Source organism: Lepidochelys kempii, chromosome 1 (genome assembly GCF_965140285.1).
Source record: "Lepidochelys kempii isolate rLepKem1 chromosome 1, rLepKem1.hap1, whole genome shotgun sequence".
In the NCBI taxonomy this organism is placed as follows: Eukaryota; Metazoa; Chordata; order Testudines; family Cheloniidae; genus Lepidochelys; species Lepidochelys kempii.
Window position 1 is genome coordinate 113,031,072 of NC_136380.1, and position 22,491 is coordinate 113,053,562.

At 45.2% G+C, this 22,491-nt stretch overlaps 1 protein-coding gene across 1 annotated transcript; it reads right to left on the minus strand.

The window, feature by feature from the left end:
* Window positions 1–302: 302 nt before the first annotated feature.
* On the minus strand, window positions 303–21,277 carry LOC140904985 (F-box only protein 36). The gene is made up of 5 exons (XM_073327421.1): window positions 20,981–21,277; window positions 18,059–18,178; window positions 16,401–16,509; window positions 5,351–5,523; window positions 303–655 (listed from the first exon to the last, which is right to left on the minus strand). The coding sequence occupies exons 1-5, from the start codon at window positions 21,176–21,178 to the stop codon at window positions 470–472; spliced, it is 786 nt and encodes a 261-aa protein (XP_073183522.1). The 5' UTR covers window positions 21,179–21,277; the 3' UTR covers window positions 303–469.
* Between the last annotated feature and the right edge of the window lie 1,214 nt (window positions 21,278–22,491).

The window sequence follows — 22,491 nt, forward strand, 5'->3', positions numbered from 1 at the left end:
TAAATAGTACACCCTAAGTTTTCTGCATAATAAAATAAATTGCTGTAAGTCATTCCGTCATGTCTTTATTTTTTTCAAAGACTCCTTTAGGCAGGTGTCTGAGCTACACCAGGGTTCGCTTTCAGATTTGGCTAAGTAGTGTCCCAATAGAGCTGTGAATCATCAACAAAACAGTGAAACTGACTATACACAAAAATGATGTTACGTGCACAAAAAGAGAAAGGTATAAAAATCACTAATCTTTTTCTGATGAAGTATTTGTAATAAAGATTTAAAAAAAAATTAGATAGGAATGGGGTTTTCAAATTAATGGTACCCTTTCAGTTTTAACTTATGAAAGGAAAGCTCTGTGATCTCATACATGTCTAGAGAAAATTCATATTTACTTATTATAATTCTCTTTATCTCCACAATAGGGTTTTATTCACAATAGCAACATAATATTAAAAAAGATGCGTGGTCTGTCAGTCTAGTCTGATAATTGCCAATCACATTTAAAAGAATGTGGTCTGTCTTCTCTGCATCTTCTCTGACTGGGCTTTTGATTGAAGTATGTTAGCTTCTTGTAAACTGGGACCCTCATAATCTTCAGCTCATTAGTGTGTTTATCTTGTAGCCGTCTAACTCTTTCCCATAGTTCTTCACGGCTACATAACTAAAATGAATATTTGCAATGGTTATTACACAATATACACTTCATTAGGCCATAGTCTGATCTCATTTTAGAACATACTGGTGTAAATCTCAAGTCACAGGAGTTACTCCATTTTTAAAGTAGTGTAATGACCTCAGAATCTGACGCCTCACAGCTAATTGGGTTTTTGGGGGGAGGAGGGTGTGGGGGATAGTGGGTGGTTAGTTGTTTTTGTTTGTTTGTTTTCCCTTTACATTATTTTACTTAAGCCAGTGGGGGAGGGGGGCCTTTGGTTAAAAGTGGCACAAGTATAGAAGAGATTTGACTGCTAATATCAATACAAATTCTTCTACCTTTTTCAGCATGTCAGGCTAAATAATACCCTTGTTTGGCAAAATATTTCACAACAAGACCAGGGACAAATTTCAGTGGTGATTTAAATGATGGTACAAGTTGGTCAAAAAATGAACATAAGCAACAAAGTAATGTAATTTGGTTCAGTGTCCCGGGTCAAACCCCTCCCAAAGATAAATCTGTAGGAGGGAGGCCCAGGAAGGAAACCTCCATGAGGATCCCCTTGCAGTGATTCCCCTCTTCTCTGCTACATCATCCTATGTGGGAGGGAAGACAGGAGCTTGGCCCCACCATGGGAAAGGCATTTGGGCCCACTTCTAACCCTGGGAGATAAGTAGGAGGAGGTCAGGCCATTCGGGCAGGGGCCCTATGCCGGCTCCAGACCCCAGCAGCACACTCCAATGGCTGGCTGCTTTTGGCAACCACTGGGAGAAGGCTCTGCAGAAAATACAGCCTGTATTGTCTTCTTCAGGGAATTTCCCTTTGGCTGGAAGGGGGCTGATGTGTGTTCTCCCCGCAGCCTATCCCGTTTCCATTCCCCATGCAGGTTCCAGACCCCAGGCAGAGGCCTCCACAGGGACCAGAGGAGGCAACTGCCCCTCCTTCCACCCATGTTCTGTGTGCGGCGCTAAAGGGGACAATGTGGAACACTGGGTGTGCAGAACAAATGAATTTGCATTGATTTGGTATTCTGTGCATACCAAACCCTGGAATAAGTGACTGCAACACCTATTGAAGCCAGTGGGCCTGGTTCTGATCTCCCATCCTGATGAAACAAGAGTAACTCCACTGAAGTAAATGGAATTCCTCAGTAAAAACAGGGTGAGAGCAAAATCATGCTATCAGTAGAAGATGAACTTGCTTATCCTAGAGCTGAATTTGTCCTGTGGGAGTGACGTGGTGGACGTAAGTTTAAACTTGTCGTGGGAAGCCGCTTTATCTTGCATCCCCTGTTAGTTCCTGTTCCTACAGTTCCGTACACCTTCATCTCCTTGGTGTGTATGTTTCTGGTTTGCAGATCTGCTGAATGCCAAAAGGTGCAATTGCCACTTATGCCAGTTTTATTACATTTAATTATTTACATCTGTGAAGGGACATGCCCTTGCTCTGGGGGAGAGGAGACTAACGAGCTCTTCTGGGCCTCTTCAGCCCTAATGAGGCACACCTGCAAGACTTATTCTGCCTGAAGGGGAGAAGCTTAAAAAGGAAAACCTGCCACAGGGAGAAGGCTGCTTAGCTTTGGAGACTGCTGATAACAAGGACAGTCACAGGCTGCACTGCTTCCGAAGCTGTACAGGCCAACTATAAAGCTGTACGTCCCAAGAGGAGGGGCTGAAGATAGCCCCACTAACGGGCAATAGATCCTGATAGACCAAGCACATAGAGCTGAGTCCAGAAAGACCACCTGAGAGACAGGCCACCTCTGCCTTGCTGGTGTCACCCACCGTGCCCTCTCTCCTAAGGGAAAGGGAGAGGAGAGGATCTTACTTTTGCTTATTTGTATGATTCAGATAACCTCTCATGTGTTATTAACTGGGGATGGGAGACAGTATAAATGATGGACAGTGGGATCTGGAGGGGGCTGAGGGAGCCCTTGCTCCCCACAACATCTTATTCTACAAAATGTACCCAAAGGAAGGGGAAATGCCCCTGGGCCAGGGCCAGAGTGGGGACTGAGAAGATGTAGCTTATGCCTTCCCTATTTGGGAGCTGGTTGGTGCTGTCTTGGCCCCGGCACAGACTAGGGCAGGTCTGAGGATTATTCATATTTGCACCTCCCATTTCCATAGTCCTTATGGGCCTTGTGGTAGCAGAAAAATCAGCAGGCCACAGGGATGTCTGGTCATGCCTCCTCCCACCCACAATGTCCCTATGTGGGTGTGCACAGAGCTAGCATTCAGCTTGAAGCCTTGCAAAAAAAGCACCAGCACAGAGGGCCATTCACCCTCATGTGGGGGAGGGTCTCATGCCTGCCAGATGGCCCCCATGCACCCAGTTCTAACAAACAGGCTGATTACACCTTAAATGGACACTTGAAAATCTGGGTCACCTAGGTCTGATTCTCCTCTCTCCCTGTCGTAATCCAGAGTAACTCAGACTGAAGTCAACGAAGTAACATATCTGCAAAACGTTAGTAACTGAGAGCACAAGCAGGCCCACTACCTTCTCCTTTGAACACGTTCTGTTTGAACGACTGGATCTCTCAGTAATTAAAATCACTAATGTGAGACATGATGCTTATTAGGACTAAATGATGCACATTAAACAAAGGCACTGTGTTCACTGGGCTTGCTCAGGGTACTGTAAAATATTCATTGCAAAAAGGAAAACATTACTGGTAATTTGATTCCTGAATATGTCTGGATGCTACCACAAAGATGAAGCGAAAGCTGTAGTATTAGAAGAAGGTTTCATGCTTCATATTTGAGAGCTGTAGCTTACTTTAGTCTTCTGCTACGCAGTGTCAAAGCCAGAGCTGCACCGGAATAGTAAATGTTGTTTGTGTGTTGTAACTTCTCTCATACATTGGTTAATGCAGTTGATAATTTTAGATGAAAGAGCCAATGACTAAAGAGAGAAGTAAACTGACAGGGATTGAGAAGAAGTAACACGCAGCCTGCCATCTGCTTAACAACATAGATTGCTGCCAACACGTGACCTTGGTGTTCTGCTCTCTGCACTGGCTCCCCATTGACTATAGAGTGCAACTAAAGGTCTTAGGACTGGCCCTAGATACCTCTCCCTCCCATACCACTATCTTTCAGGACAGCGAGGTTGATTAGTGGAGGAGACAGAGCTTCACAGACACAGGACCTACGCTATGGAACTCGCCATCAGCAGAGGTAGGAATGATCATGAACCGTACTATATTTACTATATTCACAACTAACTGCAGAATGTGTCTCTTCTGCTTAGTTTTCTCTCCATAAATTCTTCATGCATACACATACATAACTAAACTAATCAGCTATTTCTCCTACAAGCTGGGAAGAAAGAGATTGTATTTTAGCAGATATTGTGGCATGCTGCTTAGCTATGGTAGCTTGTCTGGGTGAGGAGGATCTAGATAAAGAAAAGGGATATTACATTTTTTGGCCTACGTATGCCCTGTCAACAGCCCTTGATTTGTTTGAGAAAGTAAGATGTCCTGCTAACTTCTACACAAAGGTACAGTGTATATAGCTAGTAAATCCCAGGCCAAGTGTTAGATGTCCAAAGTGCAGGTCCGATGAGATACTATAGGAAAAGAACTGAAACATCTTGACCCTTTGACCAGCTAGCAAGCATTCAGTTCTGGCAGTGTGTTGGAACTGCCTCTGGATAATTTACTTTCAAAGATTTCTGTAACATGAAATAGATTTCTACTACACATAGAGATCCTGTCCCATGCTTCCCATAGCAGAACTTCAAAAGAAACCATAACTTCTCCTATCAGTCCAATTGCTGCTCTCCAGCTTGGCTAGGCAGCTTTCATGATAAAGTTTAAGTTGATAACCTGAGTGGTGAACTCGTTTAAGGCTCCCCATTTATTTGCTAAAGAGCTTATGAGAGGTGGAAAAAACAAAGACAGACGGGAGAAAGGGTTGGTAGGAAAGGTACAGGGAGAGAATGCAGCTACATTTTAAAAGTGAAACTCTTAGCCCATTGTTGTATCAAGCTAGGTGCCAATAGCTACCACAGTTTGTGTTTGTAAGTTTGTTCCCAGGTGATTCTAGTAGCTTTGAGTTAAGGTACTACGATTCCCAGGATGCACCAGGGGAGAGAGAGAGGGAGAGGTGAAAATGCAGAGGGAAAGGGAAATGAAGAATGGGTTCTGTGAAACAGTGAGGGGAATAAACCTTACCTTTGCTGTTGTCAAGCTTCCTCAAAGGGGTTCAGGTATAAATCACATTATATTAGATGAGGGTAGAAAAGAAATAGAAAGAGCTAGCAGTTTTCATCTTTCCTTCCCCCACCCCCAAGTCCGTATGTTTTAAAATCACAATTGTAGGAATTTTCTTTTTGATGATTAGGATTCAGGTCGTCAGCTCTTGTGTTCGGAGGCATGGCTGTGACATCGTAAAGGTTCAATTGGCCAAGCAGAATACGGTTTTAGACTATTTGTGTCCATAGCAAGATTCTAATTCCCACTAGAGAGGGGAGATCCTGATCCCCCTAAAGTGTTCAAAATCCAGATCTGCATTCGCCTACTTAGTTCCATCTCTAGTTACCACAGAAATCAGTGGTGATGGATCCATGGATCACAGTGCCCCTGTGTCATAAAATGATAATGTAAAGCTCCAGCCTTCATAACCTTAAGACCCCGTTTGTTTCAAATTCATGGCAACATCAGTAGTAATATGTGAGTACTTATACAATTACCTGCTGAAACTTCTTGCAAGTTTTTGACAGCTGTCTGATGTCATCTGTGTTAAGAAATGACAGGATGTGCAGAATCAGGTTATCAGGCATTCGAGCTAGGAAATCATAACATCCCTGACACAAATTCAGCGTGTATTCCAGCATCTTGTTACCAAAGATATTCTGCATTTGCTCTGTGTAAAAAGAAGAAAAGAAAAGAATAGATACTAAATAAATTGCAGGTAAACAGCTCTCTGGAAATGAGTAATTTTAAGGCATGTTCATAAATGCAAGGTCCCCAGTGAGACACTGTAATTAGACGTAGGATCCAGCACTAGGAGCATGTGTACACCCTCCTGTTAGGAGGAAAGAGACTGTGATTTAGCAGAAAAAGGATTACAATTAACAGCAGGGGATGAAAGAGAGGGGGCAGTTTTTAGAGATGTTATGGAGGGAAGAAGCAACACGATTTGCTGATAGTTTGCATGGGGCAAGGGGGGAGATAACTCATGGATATGTGGTGGGAAGGGCAGCTGTAACAAAAGGGAGAATAAAAGAGGCTGTCTGTACCACAGAAGTCTCTGCACCAGTCGCACACAGGCTGGGATGGCAAGTTATTACGGGGACTAGCCTGGGAAGGGGGCCACAGGATCCCTATTTATATTGATCCAGTAGCCTCAACCCCACATGCAAATGGGAAAGAAGAGCTGCAGCCACCGCTCTAACCCATGGACTGGAGAAGTGACCACAGGGAGCTGCACTGCAGGTCAATGTTCTGGCCTGTTTTGGGGTCTGTGGATCTTCTCCCCAACCCACCTGAATTTCTCCCCCTTGTTTAACTTGTTTAACTCCCTTAGATCTAAAATAGGCCTGAAACCCCCCTTTTGCTTTTGGGATCAAGAAATTTTAGGAGTAAAACCCCTTCCCCCTGAACAGTGGAGGGACCTCTATAGCTCCTACAAGGGGAAGTGACTGTATTTCTTGCAGCAACACAGTCTCATGAGACAGGTCACTGAAGAGGGACAGGGAAATGGGATGGGAGGGTGGGGTTAGAAATAAATTGGAGTGTATATCCCACTTCCACCATGCTTAGAACCTATTGATCTCTTGTGATGTGGGCCCAAGCACTATGGAAGTGGGACAGGTGGTTTGCAAAAATCAGGGAAGAAAAAGATGGCATTCTAAGAACTGGCAGTCTGTTCCTGGCCAGCTCATCAAAATGAGGTATTGGAGGAGGATGCCTTGATGAACCAGAAGCTGCAGGGGCAGAGGATGCTGGTGGGTGTCTTTTGTAACCTCTGCTCTTCTTCCTTGGCAGCTGCTGAGCTTGAGGGGCAAACCCCTGAAATCCCTGGGACTGGTGAGGACAGAAGGCCTTCTGCTTTACTGCTGGGATGTAAATGCCCAGGGACTCTAGGGTTGCTCTAGAGTCCTGGAGACTATGCAGTGTTGTCATAAATATAAAGGGAAGGGTAACCACCTTTCTGTATACAGTGCTATAAAATCCCTTCTGGCCAGAGGCAAGACCCTTTCACCTGTAAAGGGTTAAGAAGCTAAGGTAACCTTGCTGGCACCTGACCCAAAATGACCAATGAGGGGACAAGATACTTTCAAATCTGGAGGAGGGGAGGGACAAAGGGTTCTCTCTGTCTGTGTGATGATTTTGCTGGGAACAAATCAGAAACACAAGCCTTCCAACTCCTGTTAAGTTAGTAAGTAATCTAGCTAGAAAATGTGTTAGATTTTCTTTTGTTTAATGGCTGGTAAAATAAGCTGTGCTGGAGGGAATGTATATTCCCGTTTTTGTGTCTTTTTGTAACTTAAGGTTTTTACCCTGTAAGGTATTTACCATCCTGATTTTACAGAGATGATTCTTTTACCTTTTTTTTTAATTAAAATTCTTCTTTTAAGAACCTGATTAATTTTTTGTTCCCAGCAAAAGCATCACACAGATAGACTGAACCCTTTGTTCCCGCCTGCTCTCCAGATTTGAAAGTATCTTGTCCCCTCATTGGTCATTTTGGGTCAGTTGCCAGCGAGGTTACCTTAGCTTCTTAACCCTTTACAGGTGAAAGGGCCTTGCCTCTGGCCAGGAGGGATTTTATAGCACTGTATACAGAAAGGTGGTTACCCTTCCCTTTATATTTACGACACGCCCCCCAAATCACAGATAGGGTGAAACACTGGCTGTGATTTCTTTCTGGAGTTCTAGGAGAAAACAGAGTTAATAAGACAGATGCATCTCTAAATATACTACTAATTGTATAAAGACTGACAATATTTCCCACATCTTAAGGACGATTTGGACCAGTTGATTCTGGGAAACTTTCACGGGAGAGTGCATCAGCCACTTTGTTAGAAGCTCCTGAAATGTGTTGTATGTCAAAATTAAAATCTTGGAGAGCTAAACTTCACCAAATAAGTTTTTTGTTATTTCCCGTGGTGGTATGAAGCCACTGTAGCGCAGCATGGTCGGTTTGCAGGTGGAAACACCGTCCCCAAACATATGGGCATAGCTTTTGCAGAGCGTAGACAATGGCGTAACATTCCTTTTTACTGATTGACCAGTGGCTTTCCCTCTCAGACAGCTTTTTGCTGAGAAACACAACAGGATGGAACTTTTGATTTGGTCCTTCCTGCATTAAGACTGCTCCCACACCACGCTCGGACACATCTGTGGTTATTAGGAACGGTTTGTCAAAGTCTGGGGCCCTTAACACAGGGTCAGACATAAGTGTTGCTTTAAGCTGGTTAAAGGCCTTCTGACACTCTTCAGTCCACTGAACGGCATTTGACTGTTTCTTTTTGGTTAGGTCTGTCAGTGGGGCGGTGATTTGGCTGTATTGCGGTACAAATCGCCTGTAATATCCGGCCAAGCCTAAGAAGGATTGGACCTGTTTCTTTGACTTTGGGACAGGCCACTTTTGGATAGCATCCACTTTGGCCTGTAGGGGGTTGATCGTTCCTTGACTCACCTGGTGTCCAAGGTAGGTCACTCTGTTTACGCCTATTTGACACTTTTTAGCCTTAACAGTTAGTCCTGCCTCCCTTATGCGCTCGAAGACTTTTTGTAGGTGTCCCAGGTGTTCTGCCCAGGAATTCGAAAATATGGCCACATCATCAAGGTAGGCGACTGCATATTCTCCCAATCCTGCTAGGAGACCATCTACAAGTTTTTGGAAGGTGGCGGGTGCATTCCGCAGTCCGAAAGGGAGCACATTAAACTCATACAGCCCGACGTGTGATGAAGGCTGACCTTTCCTTGGCGGATTCATCTAGCGGTACCTGCCAGTACTCCTTGGTTAAGTCCAAGGTAGAGATGAACTGGGCCCATCCCAGTTTCTTCAATAGTTCATCTGTGCGTGGCATTGGATAGTTGTCTGGGTGAGTTACAGCATTTAGCTTACGGTAGTCCACGCAAAAATGTATCTCCGCATCTGGTTTGGGAGCTAGAACCACTGGAGATGCCCATGCCTTGTGGGAGGGGCAGATTACACCCATCTGTAGCATATCCTGGATCTCCTGTTCTATAGCAGTTTTAGCTTGAGGAGACACCCGGTAAGGTTGGGCTCTATTTGGGTGAGCATTACCTGTGTCAATGGAGTGGTATGCCCATTCAGTCAGTCCTGGTGTGGCTGAGAATGTCGGCACATAGCTAGTGCACAGCTCCTGGATCGGCTGTCGCTGCATACACCCAAGGGTCATGGAGAGGTTCACCTCTTCCACGCCACCATCACTTTTTCCTTCGTAGTAGACACCTTCAGGCCACTTAGCATCATCTTCTCCCTGGGCTGTAAACTGACAAACAGTTCTCTGAAATAAATTAATTCTCTGGAATAAAAGGGCTTTAGAGAATTAATATAGTACACCTTAGGCTTTTGGTTGGAGGTGGGGAAGGCTATGAGATAATTAACAGCTCCCAAGCGCTCTTGGACCATGAATGGCCCTTCCGACAACGCTTCCATTTCATGGGCCTGGAGCACCTTTAAGACCATGACCTGGTCCCCTACTTTGAAGGAACGCTCTCTGGCATGTTTATCATACCAGGCTTTTTGCTCTTTTTGAGCATCCTTTAGGTTTTCTTTAGCAAGGGCTAAAGAGGTTTGGAGGGTGGTTTGTAGGTTGGTTACAAAGTCCAGAATGTTAGTTCCTGGAGAAGGTGTAAACCCCTCCTATTGCTGCTTCACCAACTGTAATGGTCCCTTAACCTCGTGGCCATATACAAGTTCAAATGGTGAAAACCCTAAACTGGGATGTGGTACAGCTCTGTAGGCAAAGAGCAACTGCTGCAACACTAGGTCCCAATCATTGGAGTGCTCATTTACGAATTTATGTATTGATAAATGGCCCCAAAGTTCCATTAAACTTCTCCACCAGGCCATTTGTTTGATGATGGTAAGGGGTGGCAAAATCCATGAAAGTCAGTATGTACTGCTTTCCTTTGGGTGTCTTTTTCGGAAAAGGACCCAGAATATCCACAGCTACTCGCTGAAATGGAACCTCAACGATGGGGAGTGGCTGGAGAGGGGCTTTGACCTGGTCTTGGGGTTTTCCAACTCTTTGGCACACCTCACAAGTCCGGACATAGGTAGAAACATTTTTGCCCATTTCCTCCCAGTGGAACGACTTTCCCAAATGTTTTTTGGTACTGTTCACCTCAGCATGGCCACTAGGATGATCAGGGGCTAAGCTTAATAGCTTTACCCGGTATTTAGCTGGATCTACCAACTGTCTCTGGGGATGCCAGTGTTCCTGGTGTTCACCAGAAAACGTTTCCTTGTATAAAAGTTCTCTTTTTACAACAAACCTGGATTGATTGGAAGAGCTGAGAGGCGGTGGGTTGCTCTGTGCTGCTGTCTAAGCTCTCTGCAGGCTTTCATTTGCTTCCTGTTCGGTCTGGAACTGTTCCCTTGATGCTGGAGACATCAGTTCCTCATTGGATTGTGGACCTGGGCTTGGTCCCTCTGGAAGCGATGCAGGTGATGGGGCTATTTCCGTTGACTGTGAACCGCGTTTTCCTGGTGCACTATGTTGGGGTTCAGACCTCAGCTGAGCCTCTTGTGTAAGGTTATCTGCTGCTACCGGTGCAGGTTCGGTACAGCCCTCTGGTGTTGGGGTTGCAAGTACTGGATTCAGTGTTGGTAATGGTTCTGGTGCTGGTTGTTCCACCGGTTCCAGTTCTGGGACTGGCTCTGTCTGGGTTTTTGTGACTGGATCCACTATTGCTGTTCAAGACGTTAGCATGGGGTCCAGTTTTATCACCTCCAACCGGGTCCTGGTAGAAGTTTCCAGAACAGAGCTAGGTGTGACAGCTTGCTTAGCCTGGCTGCGGGTGACCATTCCCACCCTCTTGGCTAGCTTCACATGACTGGCCAAGTCTTCCCCCAACAGGATGGGGATGGGATAATCCTCATAGACTGCAAAAGTCCACGTTCCTGACCAGCCCTTGTAGTGGACCGGAAACTTGGCTGTAGGCAAGACGAAAGAGTTTGACTTGAAGGGTTGAATCATCACTTGGACCTCTGGGTCAATTAAATTGGGGTCCACTAAGGAAGCATGGATAGCCGACACTTGTGCTCCGGTGTCCCTTCACGCTGTGACCTTATTCCCGCTCACACTCACAGTTTCCCTCCGCTCTGAGGGTATCTGGGAGGCATCTGGGCCTGAGGACCTTTGGTGTGACCCCGGTGCAATGAACTGTAATCTGTTGGGGTTCTTGGGGCAGTTGGCCTTTACATGCCCGGCTCATTACATTTAAACATTGTCCAGCTGATGGGTCACTGGGGCGAGGTGGGTTGCTGGAGAACGGTGTGGTGGGACAATAAGGAGTCTGGAGTGTTCCTTGGGGTCTAGTTGAGGCCTTGGGCTGCCCCCGGTAGTAGGGTGTGGTCTGAGGTTGTTCCTTTTGGTATACACTCCAACTGAGACCAGGGTTGTTTCTCTCTCCTCCCTCCACCCGTTTTGTTCTGGTTTGTCCCACCTTTTTGGCGGTCTGGGACTGTTACCCTTCTAATGGGAGGTCCTGAACTGTTTGCTGAACCTCTGGAGGGAGGTCAGAAGATTGCAACCATGACGAACGTCTCAGAGCGATGGCAGAGGCCATGCCATGAGCTGCAGAATCTGCTGCATCCAGACCAGCCTGCAGAGCTGCTCTGGCAACCAACTTGCCCTCCTTGATCAATATGTGGAAATCCTGTTTTGCATCATCTGGGAGCTTGTCCTTGAACTTTAAAATTGTATCCCACATGAAAAATTGTATCACCACAACAAAACTTTCCCACTTGTAATACCAAGTTGTAACCTACCTGTGGAATAAAGCTTCCTTGCAAATAAGTCCAACTTCTTGGCCTCTTGGTTCTTCAGGGTTGATTACTGGTGTCCCTGTCTCTCACTTTCATTGGCTGCCAAAACTACCAGGGAGCCCTGTGGGGGATGTGATATAGATGTTCAAACCCCTGAGAGGGGATATATTACTTCCTCTCCACCCTTTTTGCAGTAGGCAGCAGGGGAACTGGGGTCTGCCAAAGAACCTAGTTGGGCTCTAAAATAATCTTATTAATAGGCAGAGCTACACTAGACAGAGCCACCAATGTCAAGATGTCCACAAGCCTCCTCTGGGTGGATGTCCAGGGCCAAATTCATCATCTTCAACTCCTGATGTGTCCTGAAATCATCAGGAGTCAGAGAAATAGGGTCTGCCAAAATTGCCTCAGCAGGGAATAAGGAAGAGGATGCCATTGGTTCTGGGGCTGGTCTAGTTCCCATTCTTCTCAGGCTTGCCTGTGAGAAGAGCCCTGAACCTAATCAGTGCTGGGCTTGGTACTGACGCAAGGTGTTTGCAGCTTCAGTGCTCCTGACAGCCCGTAGGCAGAGCCAGCCAGGGGTGAAAGTAAAATGCAGAACTTACCGGTATGGGGTAGGGACCCGGCAGGGCTGCTGATCATGGGTACAAAAGGGGCAGCGACATTAAAGCAGCGCTTTAAAGTCAGCAGTCCAGGCCGGTATTGGCAGCTACCTTTTACCGGTACACCGTACCAGCCCGTACCGCCTTACTTTCAACCCTGGAGCCAGCTGAAGGGGATGTGAGGACACTCTTGATTGAGGGGGAAACCTCCACAGGTTCTAAAAGGGCCAGTGGTATGATCTCAATCCCCAACTATGTGTGGTCCAAGGGTCCCGTCGGTATGCCCCCCGTTGATATTGTGCTGAAACCAAGGTGGACAAGTAGTATGCTCCTGATGGTGAAAATGGCTAGGCTGGGACACATGGGAACCCACTTCAAAATCTGACAAAGAAGAATCCTCTTCTTGTGAGCATTATGGTTCTGTACCCATCAGTACCGGTGAGGCAGGTTCAGACTCTGAAGAAAGGGGAACAGGAGAGCTCATCTGCAGCTTTTTACTAGACAGGACCAACTTCATTGCTACAGTAACAGCCAAATCTGCTGGACATGCATGGTGTGGAGGTGAAGCCGCCAATTTTGGTTCCTTGGGCGCTGGTGCTGGGCAAGACTCCTAAACTGCCAGTGATGGCGCTACTGAGAGGTTCAATAACTCTCTTGCAGCCTCAGTTGCCTCAGGATCAGATGGTATCAGGAAAGTGCTCTGCTGTACCGGGGTGTGAGGCGATCCCGATGATGGTACTTCAGAAGTTGGTCTCAACAGGCCCATATTAGTCTTTGGAATCAACAAACTCCCCTGCTTGGTGATATGCTCTGGAGAGTGCCTCCTCTTTGAGCTCACTCCCGAGTCCTTAGATGAACTCAGCGTCTGTGCCTCCCTTGATGGCCCTGGTACCAGTCCATTTTATGATGCCAGCAACACCAATCTGCCTCTCAGTACCAGTAATGCTGGAGGTGCACTACTAACTAACACATATGGTTCGGATGGAGGATGGAGTGCCGATTAATTTAAGTCTGGCTGCCCTGTTTTTCTTGGAGCAGGACTTAAAGCCCTTACAGATGCTACATCTGTCACTTACGTTAGCCTCCCCAAGCACTTAGGGCAGGTGGGGTGAGGGTCACTTTTAAGCATTGCCTTACCACCAAAATGGCAGGGCTTGAAACCCAAAGAGTGCAGCACATCGCCAGAATCAGGGCAGGTACACAGATTGGGCACTGGAGCCACAAAAACATTCTTTTAAATGACACTAAACTGAACTAACTATATAGATGCTAAAACCGGCACTATTTATACACTAGACAAAAAGATTTGCAGAGGCAAGGATGGAAGCTTCGACAACCATCACAAGCAGTAGGAAGGAACTGAAGGGGTCAGGGTGGGTGGCTCCACCCTTTATGCCTGTGTGCAGTGCGCAAGGCAGCAGAAGGTGCTCATGCCGCCCGCACCAGGTACCGCTAAGGGAAAACCTCTCTTGACAACTGTGCACTGAAGCGCACACACGCACCTACAGTGAAATGGACGCAGGCAATCACTTGAACTATGATTTTTCTACTAAATAAACATTTTGCTTATTTTGACACCAACCAGGTGTCTGATAAGCAAACTGAGCCCCACAGAGAACTGATAACTGGGCTTCCAATGTGTTCCAAAGAGAACTGATGACTGGGGGCAGGTTTCATGCCTTTGGGAGCAACAAGCCAGAGCAGAAAAGCCCAAGTGTCTGATAGTGAAGAACTTGGGGAGATGGATTTGGGGAACTCTGAACTGGAGCAAGTTGTTGAGGTTACCATGCACGGAGTAACTAGGCTGCTAGAAGCCAGGGCTGAGACACTTTATTCATGTAGGCTGGCTACTGGTGTCAGAACTCAGAGCCATAGCATTAAGGCACCCAAAGTTACAAGTCAGGTGGTGACAGAACCCCTGCCCGGGTGTTCCCCAAAATGTCACACACGTGTAATGAACTTTTAAAATACATATGTAAAGCTAGTGATACTGAAGACAAATCAACTCTTACTGGTCAAAACCAAATGGAAGTCACCCCACTGCTGATGAAGAAGGGATTATCTGCTGCCACTAAAAAGGCCTAGAAGAGAACTCATGTGATACAAAATGGGGAGGTATCGGCAAGGACTGATTACTGCATTGTAGCTACAACTTGGGCAAGATGTAAAGAGATCACAGTTGCTAATAAGAGATGCTAAACTCCCTTTATTGACAGTAATATAATTTCTTTCAGAACTGAGTGTTCTACCCCCAGCAAAATTTCAATTAAAGATAATTCACTGAAATAATATTAACTACCAACCCAGGAAAGATAATTTAGCACTTCCATAATACTTAAAAGTGGAATAATAAAGGCCCAGGCATGTCAAATGAAAGATGTAGCGTTTTCTTCAGCAGAATGAACACAGGCCATTTCCTTGTCTTAGAACACCATCCTGCAATAAAAATGCTGTAGACCATTGCATACTGAAAGCTTGTCAGTTCCTTATATAAACACCAGCTACCTCAGAAGAAAACACTTTGAAATGTAAGTATCACATTTGTCACAAAAGGCATAAGGGTTTTCAATGTGTGTTTAAGACGCTTACAAGGATTAATAGATTTCTCCATAGCTACTGTACCATATGGGGTTACATGTTTAGTGCCCTGTTCATTACAACCATCACCATTTAACAAAAACAAACAGAAAATTCTAAAATAACTGACTGATCCCAAAAGGGATTGAAATAAATGAAAATAGTCCTATGCAGTGACTATATTGCACACCACTACTTTATCTTTGTTACTGTCAAGTGTCTCACTATGAGAAAAAACCTAATTTGTTGATATAGATAATTGTATTGCTTCTACATGGGCACGAAGGATAAATCCTGGTCTGCAAATTATGTCCAAGGATCTTCTATATAATGGACATTGTTGAGGAGGAGAAGAGACAAACACATGATAGCTATTCCATAGATTGGAATCTATGAAATAGTATAAAATGATTTCAGGAATGAGTTGTGGATTTGAGGATAAAGTATATGTGACAGGGTGTGCATACCCCGCACTATACAAGAAAGGGTTAACCCCACATTATGGGCATTGTTGAGGGGGAGAAGAGACAAACACATGATTGGAATCTATGAAATAGTATAAAATGATTTCAGGAATGAGTTGTGGATTTGAGGATAAAGTTTTTAACCAGGTAAAAAGAAGGGTATATGTGACAGGGTGTGCATACCCCGCACTATACAAGAAAGGGTTAACCCCACATTATGGGCGGCGGAAGTCCCACCCCTCAGACCCTGCTGGGTATTCTCCAATTGCTGGCTCAGTATAAAAGGGAGCAGACCAGCTCATTCTAGGCTGACTGCCAAGGAGGGAGGACACTTGGTGGAGGCTCCAGCCCAGGAATCACTTCAGCACCTGACTGCAGGAACCAGTGGTCTCGAGGACCAGACTGGAGACTTGTGGCCTACGGCCGGCCAACCAGAGTTGGAATCCTGGGGAGCTACCTGCACCAAGGAGCTCGGAGACCCTGATGGAGTACAGACCCCGGCTTCAGGAGACACAGTAGGAAGTTGACCAGGGAGGAGGTGTGACTGGTATTTCCCATCCAAGGAAGGTCAGAGTGTTGCAGTAGGAGCCCCACTTACTGGGTGGTGACCATACTTGCCATTGACAGGGCCCTGGACTGGGAGCTGGTGGAGCCGGGAGGGCCCAGGTCCCCCTACCCCAGCTTTCACCCCCCTGTGTGGTGGCCCCTGACTGCAGCCATTAAGCCCTGCAGCCCTGATCCCAAGGGCAGCCATATTGACTCTGGCCATTAGGCCGTACTGCCTTGTGCCTGAGGGCAGCCATATTGACTCTGGCCATTAGGCCGTACTGCCTTGTGCCTGAGGGCAGCCATATTGTTTCTGGCCATTAGGCCACACAGCACCGAACTCAAGAGTTGCCATATTGATTTTAACCTGTAAACCATGCTCTCTTAAGCATGAGGATAATCTGGTAGACTGTAACCACGGTGCCCCCACGACCCACCCCAAAATGGGGATGGAGAGTGCATACACTACGACAGCATATATCCCCAAACCAGCAGTGGTATTAGGACATATATATATCACAGAGGAGAGAGACAACGTTAGTCATACTGTTTGTTCTGTGTTTGCTAACTCAATACTTGCTGTGTAACTGTTCATTCAGCAAAATATCGCTGTGGGGTTTTCTCACTTCCTTTGGGAAAATCTTTTCTTGATTAGGCTGAAAGGAAATCCTCGATGACCTCCAGATCACCTACAACAGCCAGCACCAAGAAGAATGAGTGTGGATACAGGGACTAAATTCAATTAAATTTAGCCAAAAATAAATTCAAACAAAAAACAGCTATGCAGAGGCTGAGGACTTTGATCTCACACTGTACAACCCATTCGTAATCTTTTAAGAAAAGATACAAATTTAGGACTAGAATCACAAAGAAGCTTTTTATCAGTGCTTACAAAAACAATTGTACAGCATATCACTCTTCCAATACTGCTTTTGGGGGTCACAAAACTGCAGATGTATGCATCAATTAAACACGCTCATTTGTAAGTTGGTGTAAAACAAAACCACACAGCCTCTCTGAAATAATCTACAGGATTTTGTTTCTCTGTTTTAAATTCGCTAGCCTAAAAAACTTGAGTCAACATCACATACAGTCTTGTACTTGTTTGTCTCTTTATTCACATTATTTTTCTCAATTATGACAGATTTGTTAAGCACAACTCTTATACCATACATGAAAACAAAGGGAAAGGAACCTAGGACACCCATGGGGAAAAAATGGGGGGTGCTAAGCACCCACCAGCAACCCCATATCAGTGCCTTCCTATCTCCTCAGCGCCTCCCACCAGCTGAATTCAGCTGTTCCGCAGCATGCAGGAGGTGCCAGGGGGGAGGAGCGAGGGCCTGGCACACTCAGGGGAGGGAGCGGGAAGAGGCGGGGCAGAGGCAGAACTGAGGCAGGAAGAGGCAGGGTGGGGGTGGGGCCCTGGGGGAAGGGATGGAGATCAATTAGGACCTGGGGCGGAGCCAGGGGGAGCACCTCCTGGCACATGAGAAACTCGGCGCATATGCCTGGCATCCCAGAATGGAAAAGGATGAGAACCATTGGATTAGACATTTTCAAAATATAGGGTAAAATTTTCAAATGTGCCTAAGTTACACTTTGAAAAATGACTTAGGCATTTAGAAGATGAAGTCCTATTGACTTTGTATAAGAGTTCAGCTGTGCTGCCTAAGTCACTTTTGAGACTAGGACTTAGACTCCTAAGTAATAGATGCTTTTGAAAAAATTATCCATATACTACAAGGCATAAAACATGTGAAAACCAGCCAAGTTTTCACTGCTGCTGGAACCTAGCTTTTTCATTTCTTGGATAAGTGATTTTAACTCTGCAAGCTTACTGTCATATTAAGACAGTTTTTTGCATGTATTGCTATGATGATGGAATATTAGGTTGCTATTGAACTATCAAAACTAACAAAGCAAGGAGTGAAAGTATCACTACCAACAGCACAGTGAATGTCAGATAATTTACTGCAAGTTTGAAAAAGAAATTCAAATTCGCTTTGTTTTAAGCATCTTCTTTAGCAAAGCATTAAAGATCAGTCAATACAAATTATAGGACTAAACTTATTCTACAAACGACATCTTCTGACATTACTGTGATGCAAAAAAATGTTGGAAACATTGTGTGACACTATATATGCTTTGAATACAAAGTGTAACATTTTGAGAAACACAATTATGAGCTGTTGATTTTTTTACAATGCTAATTGAAAGTCAATGAACACTTTTTACCTCTGGTTTGGTGATGGTAAAGTGATGGAAGTCTTTGCTGGGAGAAGGAGCCTGACTGTGGATCTCCTGAAGTTTATCCTGCAGGAGGGAAGTCATGCTGGCTTTCTCTCCTTGCCTGGACTGCAAGACAGATCACAGCCTCACTGGATTGTTTCTATGGACTCTGTGCAATGACTGGTTGAACTCAGCTCTTTCTAAATTGTTTATAATAACAAGCATAATCAGCATCCACATTCCTGAGGCCAGCCTACTTGAGGGGAGGGCTAAGTGCTGGGGAAATCTCTCTTCGGGAGTACTATGTTCACAGCATTGACTATTACTCATGAGCTGTCAAAAAGTCATTAGAGTGCTCTGTTAGAAATGAAAGTTAAATAATTGCACAGTCAATGTCCACCCTTCGCAGCACAGGTTAGTTTGTATCCATGGCAAGCTTTTTTAGCTGTTGAGGACCAGAACTAATCCCACAGAACATTCACATATAGGAGAGAGAGAAAATAAGTCTTTGAAGTTAGTAAAAGGAAAATAATTGGGAGAGGAAGCTGGTTCTAAGCCTGATATCAATATCACATGATGAGGTTTGTATCCAGAGAACTAAGTCCCTGATCCTGCAACTGGATCTATGTGAGTACCGAGATCTGCCCACCCAGATCCACTTGCAGGATCACAGACTTAATCACCTACTGCTGATACAGGTGGAACTTTCTGCCTATGGAAAGTGGTTTGGAGCAGGAACCATCATTCACTTCATTTTTAACCTGCTAATAGAAAGGTAGGTGTAGTAGAATCTACTACTTGAAGCTTAATGATGTGAGCTGAGAGTGGCAGCCAGAAGGTGCCAGTTGTGGCTCCCTGATTCAGGGCTGTCCAGCCTGTCATAAATTCTCTTTATGCCAGCATAGGACTGGGCATGAAAAACCTCAGCTCCACTATGCTTTTTCTCCCCCTCCCCCTCCTCCCCCAACAGGTCACAATCCTGATCTGGCATACTCTGAGGAGATTCCCCCTACATAGAGTGAATTCTCTGCTGGGAGTGAATTCTCTGCTGGGAGTGACCATGTTGAATCAAAGAATCTGGCCCCAAAAGTCTACATGGGATCAGATACTTATATGTAAAGCTTTAAATATAAGTTTTCAAATTCCTAGGGTTTTTCTTCTAATATATTTTGTGTAGTTCAATGCCTTTTTAATTTTGCAATAATGCATTTTATAGAGTAATCAAACATGCATTAATACAAAATTAAAAGTTACTCTTGTTACACTGTGACTCCAGCAACACATTTTGAGCCAGATGCTTGGGAATGTGGCTGTAAGGAATGGTGTCTCCTAAGCCATGGTAAGAACCTTTGTGTGCTCAATGCGGGAGCACATCCTTAGCTTTTTATCATAAAAAGCTTATTCATAATTTGGTCTACCTGAATTTTTTTCTCCTAGATTATAATTTTAGCAGGATAAAATTACTTGGTGTTCAACAATTTAACTCATTTGTGACATGTTCCTTTTTATACCCATACGTTTCACCCTGGGGAGTCCCATTTTCACTTGTGAAGTTTAAAATAGCAGTAGAGGAATGGCCAACCACCTTCCTGTTGTCTAAGAGCAAGTCCCTCATAAAGGCCTGTTTTAATGAATTACCATTTATACAAAGTTGCTGGGTGTGTGCAAATCACTTTTAATTGCTCACTTACTGCCATAATTTCTAGGCGGCCAATATAAATCTAACTGGGTTCCAGAGAATCCATCTCCATGGCCTACTCTGGGACGCACACACCTCTATAATTCTATGCATGGCCCCGTTAAAACTCTTCTATGACACTTTTCTATGCTTCTGCATGCTTGGCTTCAATGCCTTTTTCCATAGCTTTTGTATAGTTCGCCAGACATTGCATTTCCTTAGGAAATGTCTGCCTTGCAGTCAGAGCAGAATGACTGAGTTATTTGAAAACAACTGATACAGTGCTTCTCTTTTAAATACTCATTTTGCCTCAGAGTTTTATGCTGAAGGCTGGACTCTCAGCTAGAGAGTAAATCAGTGCACCTCCACTGAAGTCTAGTTTAGCACTATTCTGTCAGAAAGTGGCTGGTTGTAAACACTGACTGACTAAACAGGGCATACATCTAGCAGGACTGATGCAACTAATAATAATCAGGTGACATCTAAGATTCATTACAAGAAGCACTGTTACAGCTACATAGCCCAGAAGAGGCTGGATTCATGTACATATCAGTGGTAATTCAGGAGGGATGGGTGGGTACAATATTCCCCAGCTTCTAAACATTAGTGGATGAAAAATGAAATAAATTGGAATTTACCATCACTTGTGAGGGGACTAGCATCACTGCTCTTCCAATTTGAGCATTAGTATAAAATGAATCCCGGTAAGGTATATGCAATATCCCTACGCTCGATTTACAATTTATCTGCTCTGTCTACTCTCTGCCTGGGTCTTGGAGCTTTTCCAGCAGTTCTCATTTCTACGAACTAGAATGCCATTACTTTTAAGACTGTACATTTTTGATGAGGCAAGACGAGCATTATTGGCTAGCATCAACACGTAAACAATACGCAAGCCAACAGCTGTACAGTTTCTCATGTTTGGTGCACAAAACTTTCTCTCTCCCAAGGCAGCCTGGATAATAGACAAATCTAACACGTCTGTTCACAGCTTATTTATAGAGCTAATTCCTAATACCGTCTTCAAAAGGAATAAAAACAAAAAGGAGTAACATATCTCCATCAGACAAGCTTTAATACTCCACTCCATTTAGAAGATAGAATAGGGCCAGGCAAACCCTGCACTCAAGGATTAGTGCTAGATCAACCCCTTCTGTTTTATTTGGAGGTTTGGGTTCTACAGGTGTGGCACTGAGGATAAAATTCAGGACCTGCAGGAAAAAATGGCTTACCTACAGTAACTTACCTACCTGCAGTAACTGTTGTTCTTCAAGATGTGTTGTGCACCTACACATCCATGACAGGTATATGTGCTCCCAATGCACTTGAGTTGGAGACTTTCGCCAGTGTAGTAGTTGGGAATGGCTGCTTATGGGATGTGGCTCCTTTAAGAAACCAGGAAGTGGAGCCTGGAGGATGAGGAGCCCCAGGTGGTCCTGAAGAAACATAGAGAGGGGCTGCCCATAAGACTCCTGGAAGAAAAGTTAGTTCTTGTTTGCATTTAAACCTGAGTAGTCTTCACTGTGGTATTCCAATAACTTGGCAACAAGATGTGGGACCCAGGGGTGGCCCCGGCTACCAGGCAATTCCCAGTCTCTGTGACCACACCTACCCCATTCCTGGTGCTACCAGGAGACCCATGCTTGCCATGGACCAGGTGAATTGTAGCATTAGATATGTACTTGAAGGCAGATGGTCTGGAAGTGGCGCCTGAAGCTCACCAGCATACGTTTCTATTCCAGGTGCCGAAGGCTTTTGGATTTTCTCCACTCTGGAGACGAACATATTGTATCAGGAGGCAGAGAGAGGGCACTAGCAGCCCACTTTCACCTACACCCAATGCAATGGTCGAACGCATTAAGTTTCAGCAGCAAGGTAACTCCCTGGGGAGTCAGTCCAGCAGTTTGCAGCCAGCCTCTGGGAACTGGCAGATCTGTGCAAATTTGCACCCCTAACTGATCAGATGATTCAGGATCAATTTATGGAGAAGATTCCACCCCCACATTTGCAGGATTGCCTCCTAATGGACCAGATTCCCTGACAGTACAGGGTGGTGGAGATTGGCTGTCAATTTGTATTTGCAACTCAAGAGGTTTAGACCCTTTCCCAGACCCAGACCTCTCCAGGTTCTTCTTCAGGATCCTCATTCACACCATACATCACTGAAGCCACCCTGGTACAGCATATTGACAGAGGGTCAGGTAACCGTGTGGGTGAATGAGGAGAATCGCTCTAATCATTGGCGGATGCAGGAGCAGAGTGCTGACACGGCTCCTTGCTGCAGCAAGTGTTGCCGAGCCCGGCACTGTCAGGGGCTCCGGGAGTGTCCAGCTGAGGGACAAATGTGCTGCCGATGTGGAAAACGTAACCATTTTGCCAGATGGTGTCGCTCTGCCCCAGCCGTCACCTATATGGATGACCAAGAGATGGAGGAAGATACCATCCCTGAGGGGATCCACTTGGTTACACGGGCCTGAGAGAGTTTTAAAATTTGCCCTTGCCATTTAGCAGGTGTGGAGATACTGCTGCTGGTGGACACTGGACATGAGTGTCACTAGTAAACTACACCCACGTACACCCACGTACTATAGATATTTCGCCTGTTTCACCTTGTGGCCAGCACAGTCCACGCTATCCAGATATGGCAATGTGAAAATCACTTCGTTGAGGATGGTGGATCTCCCCGTGATGTATCATCAATGAGAAAAGGGAATGTTACCACTTTATGTGGCCTGTTCTGGAGCCAACATTCTCAGGCTGG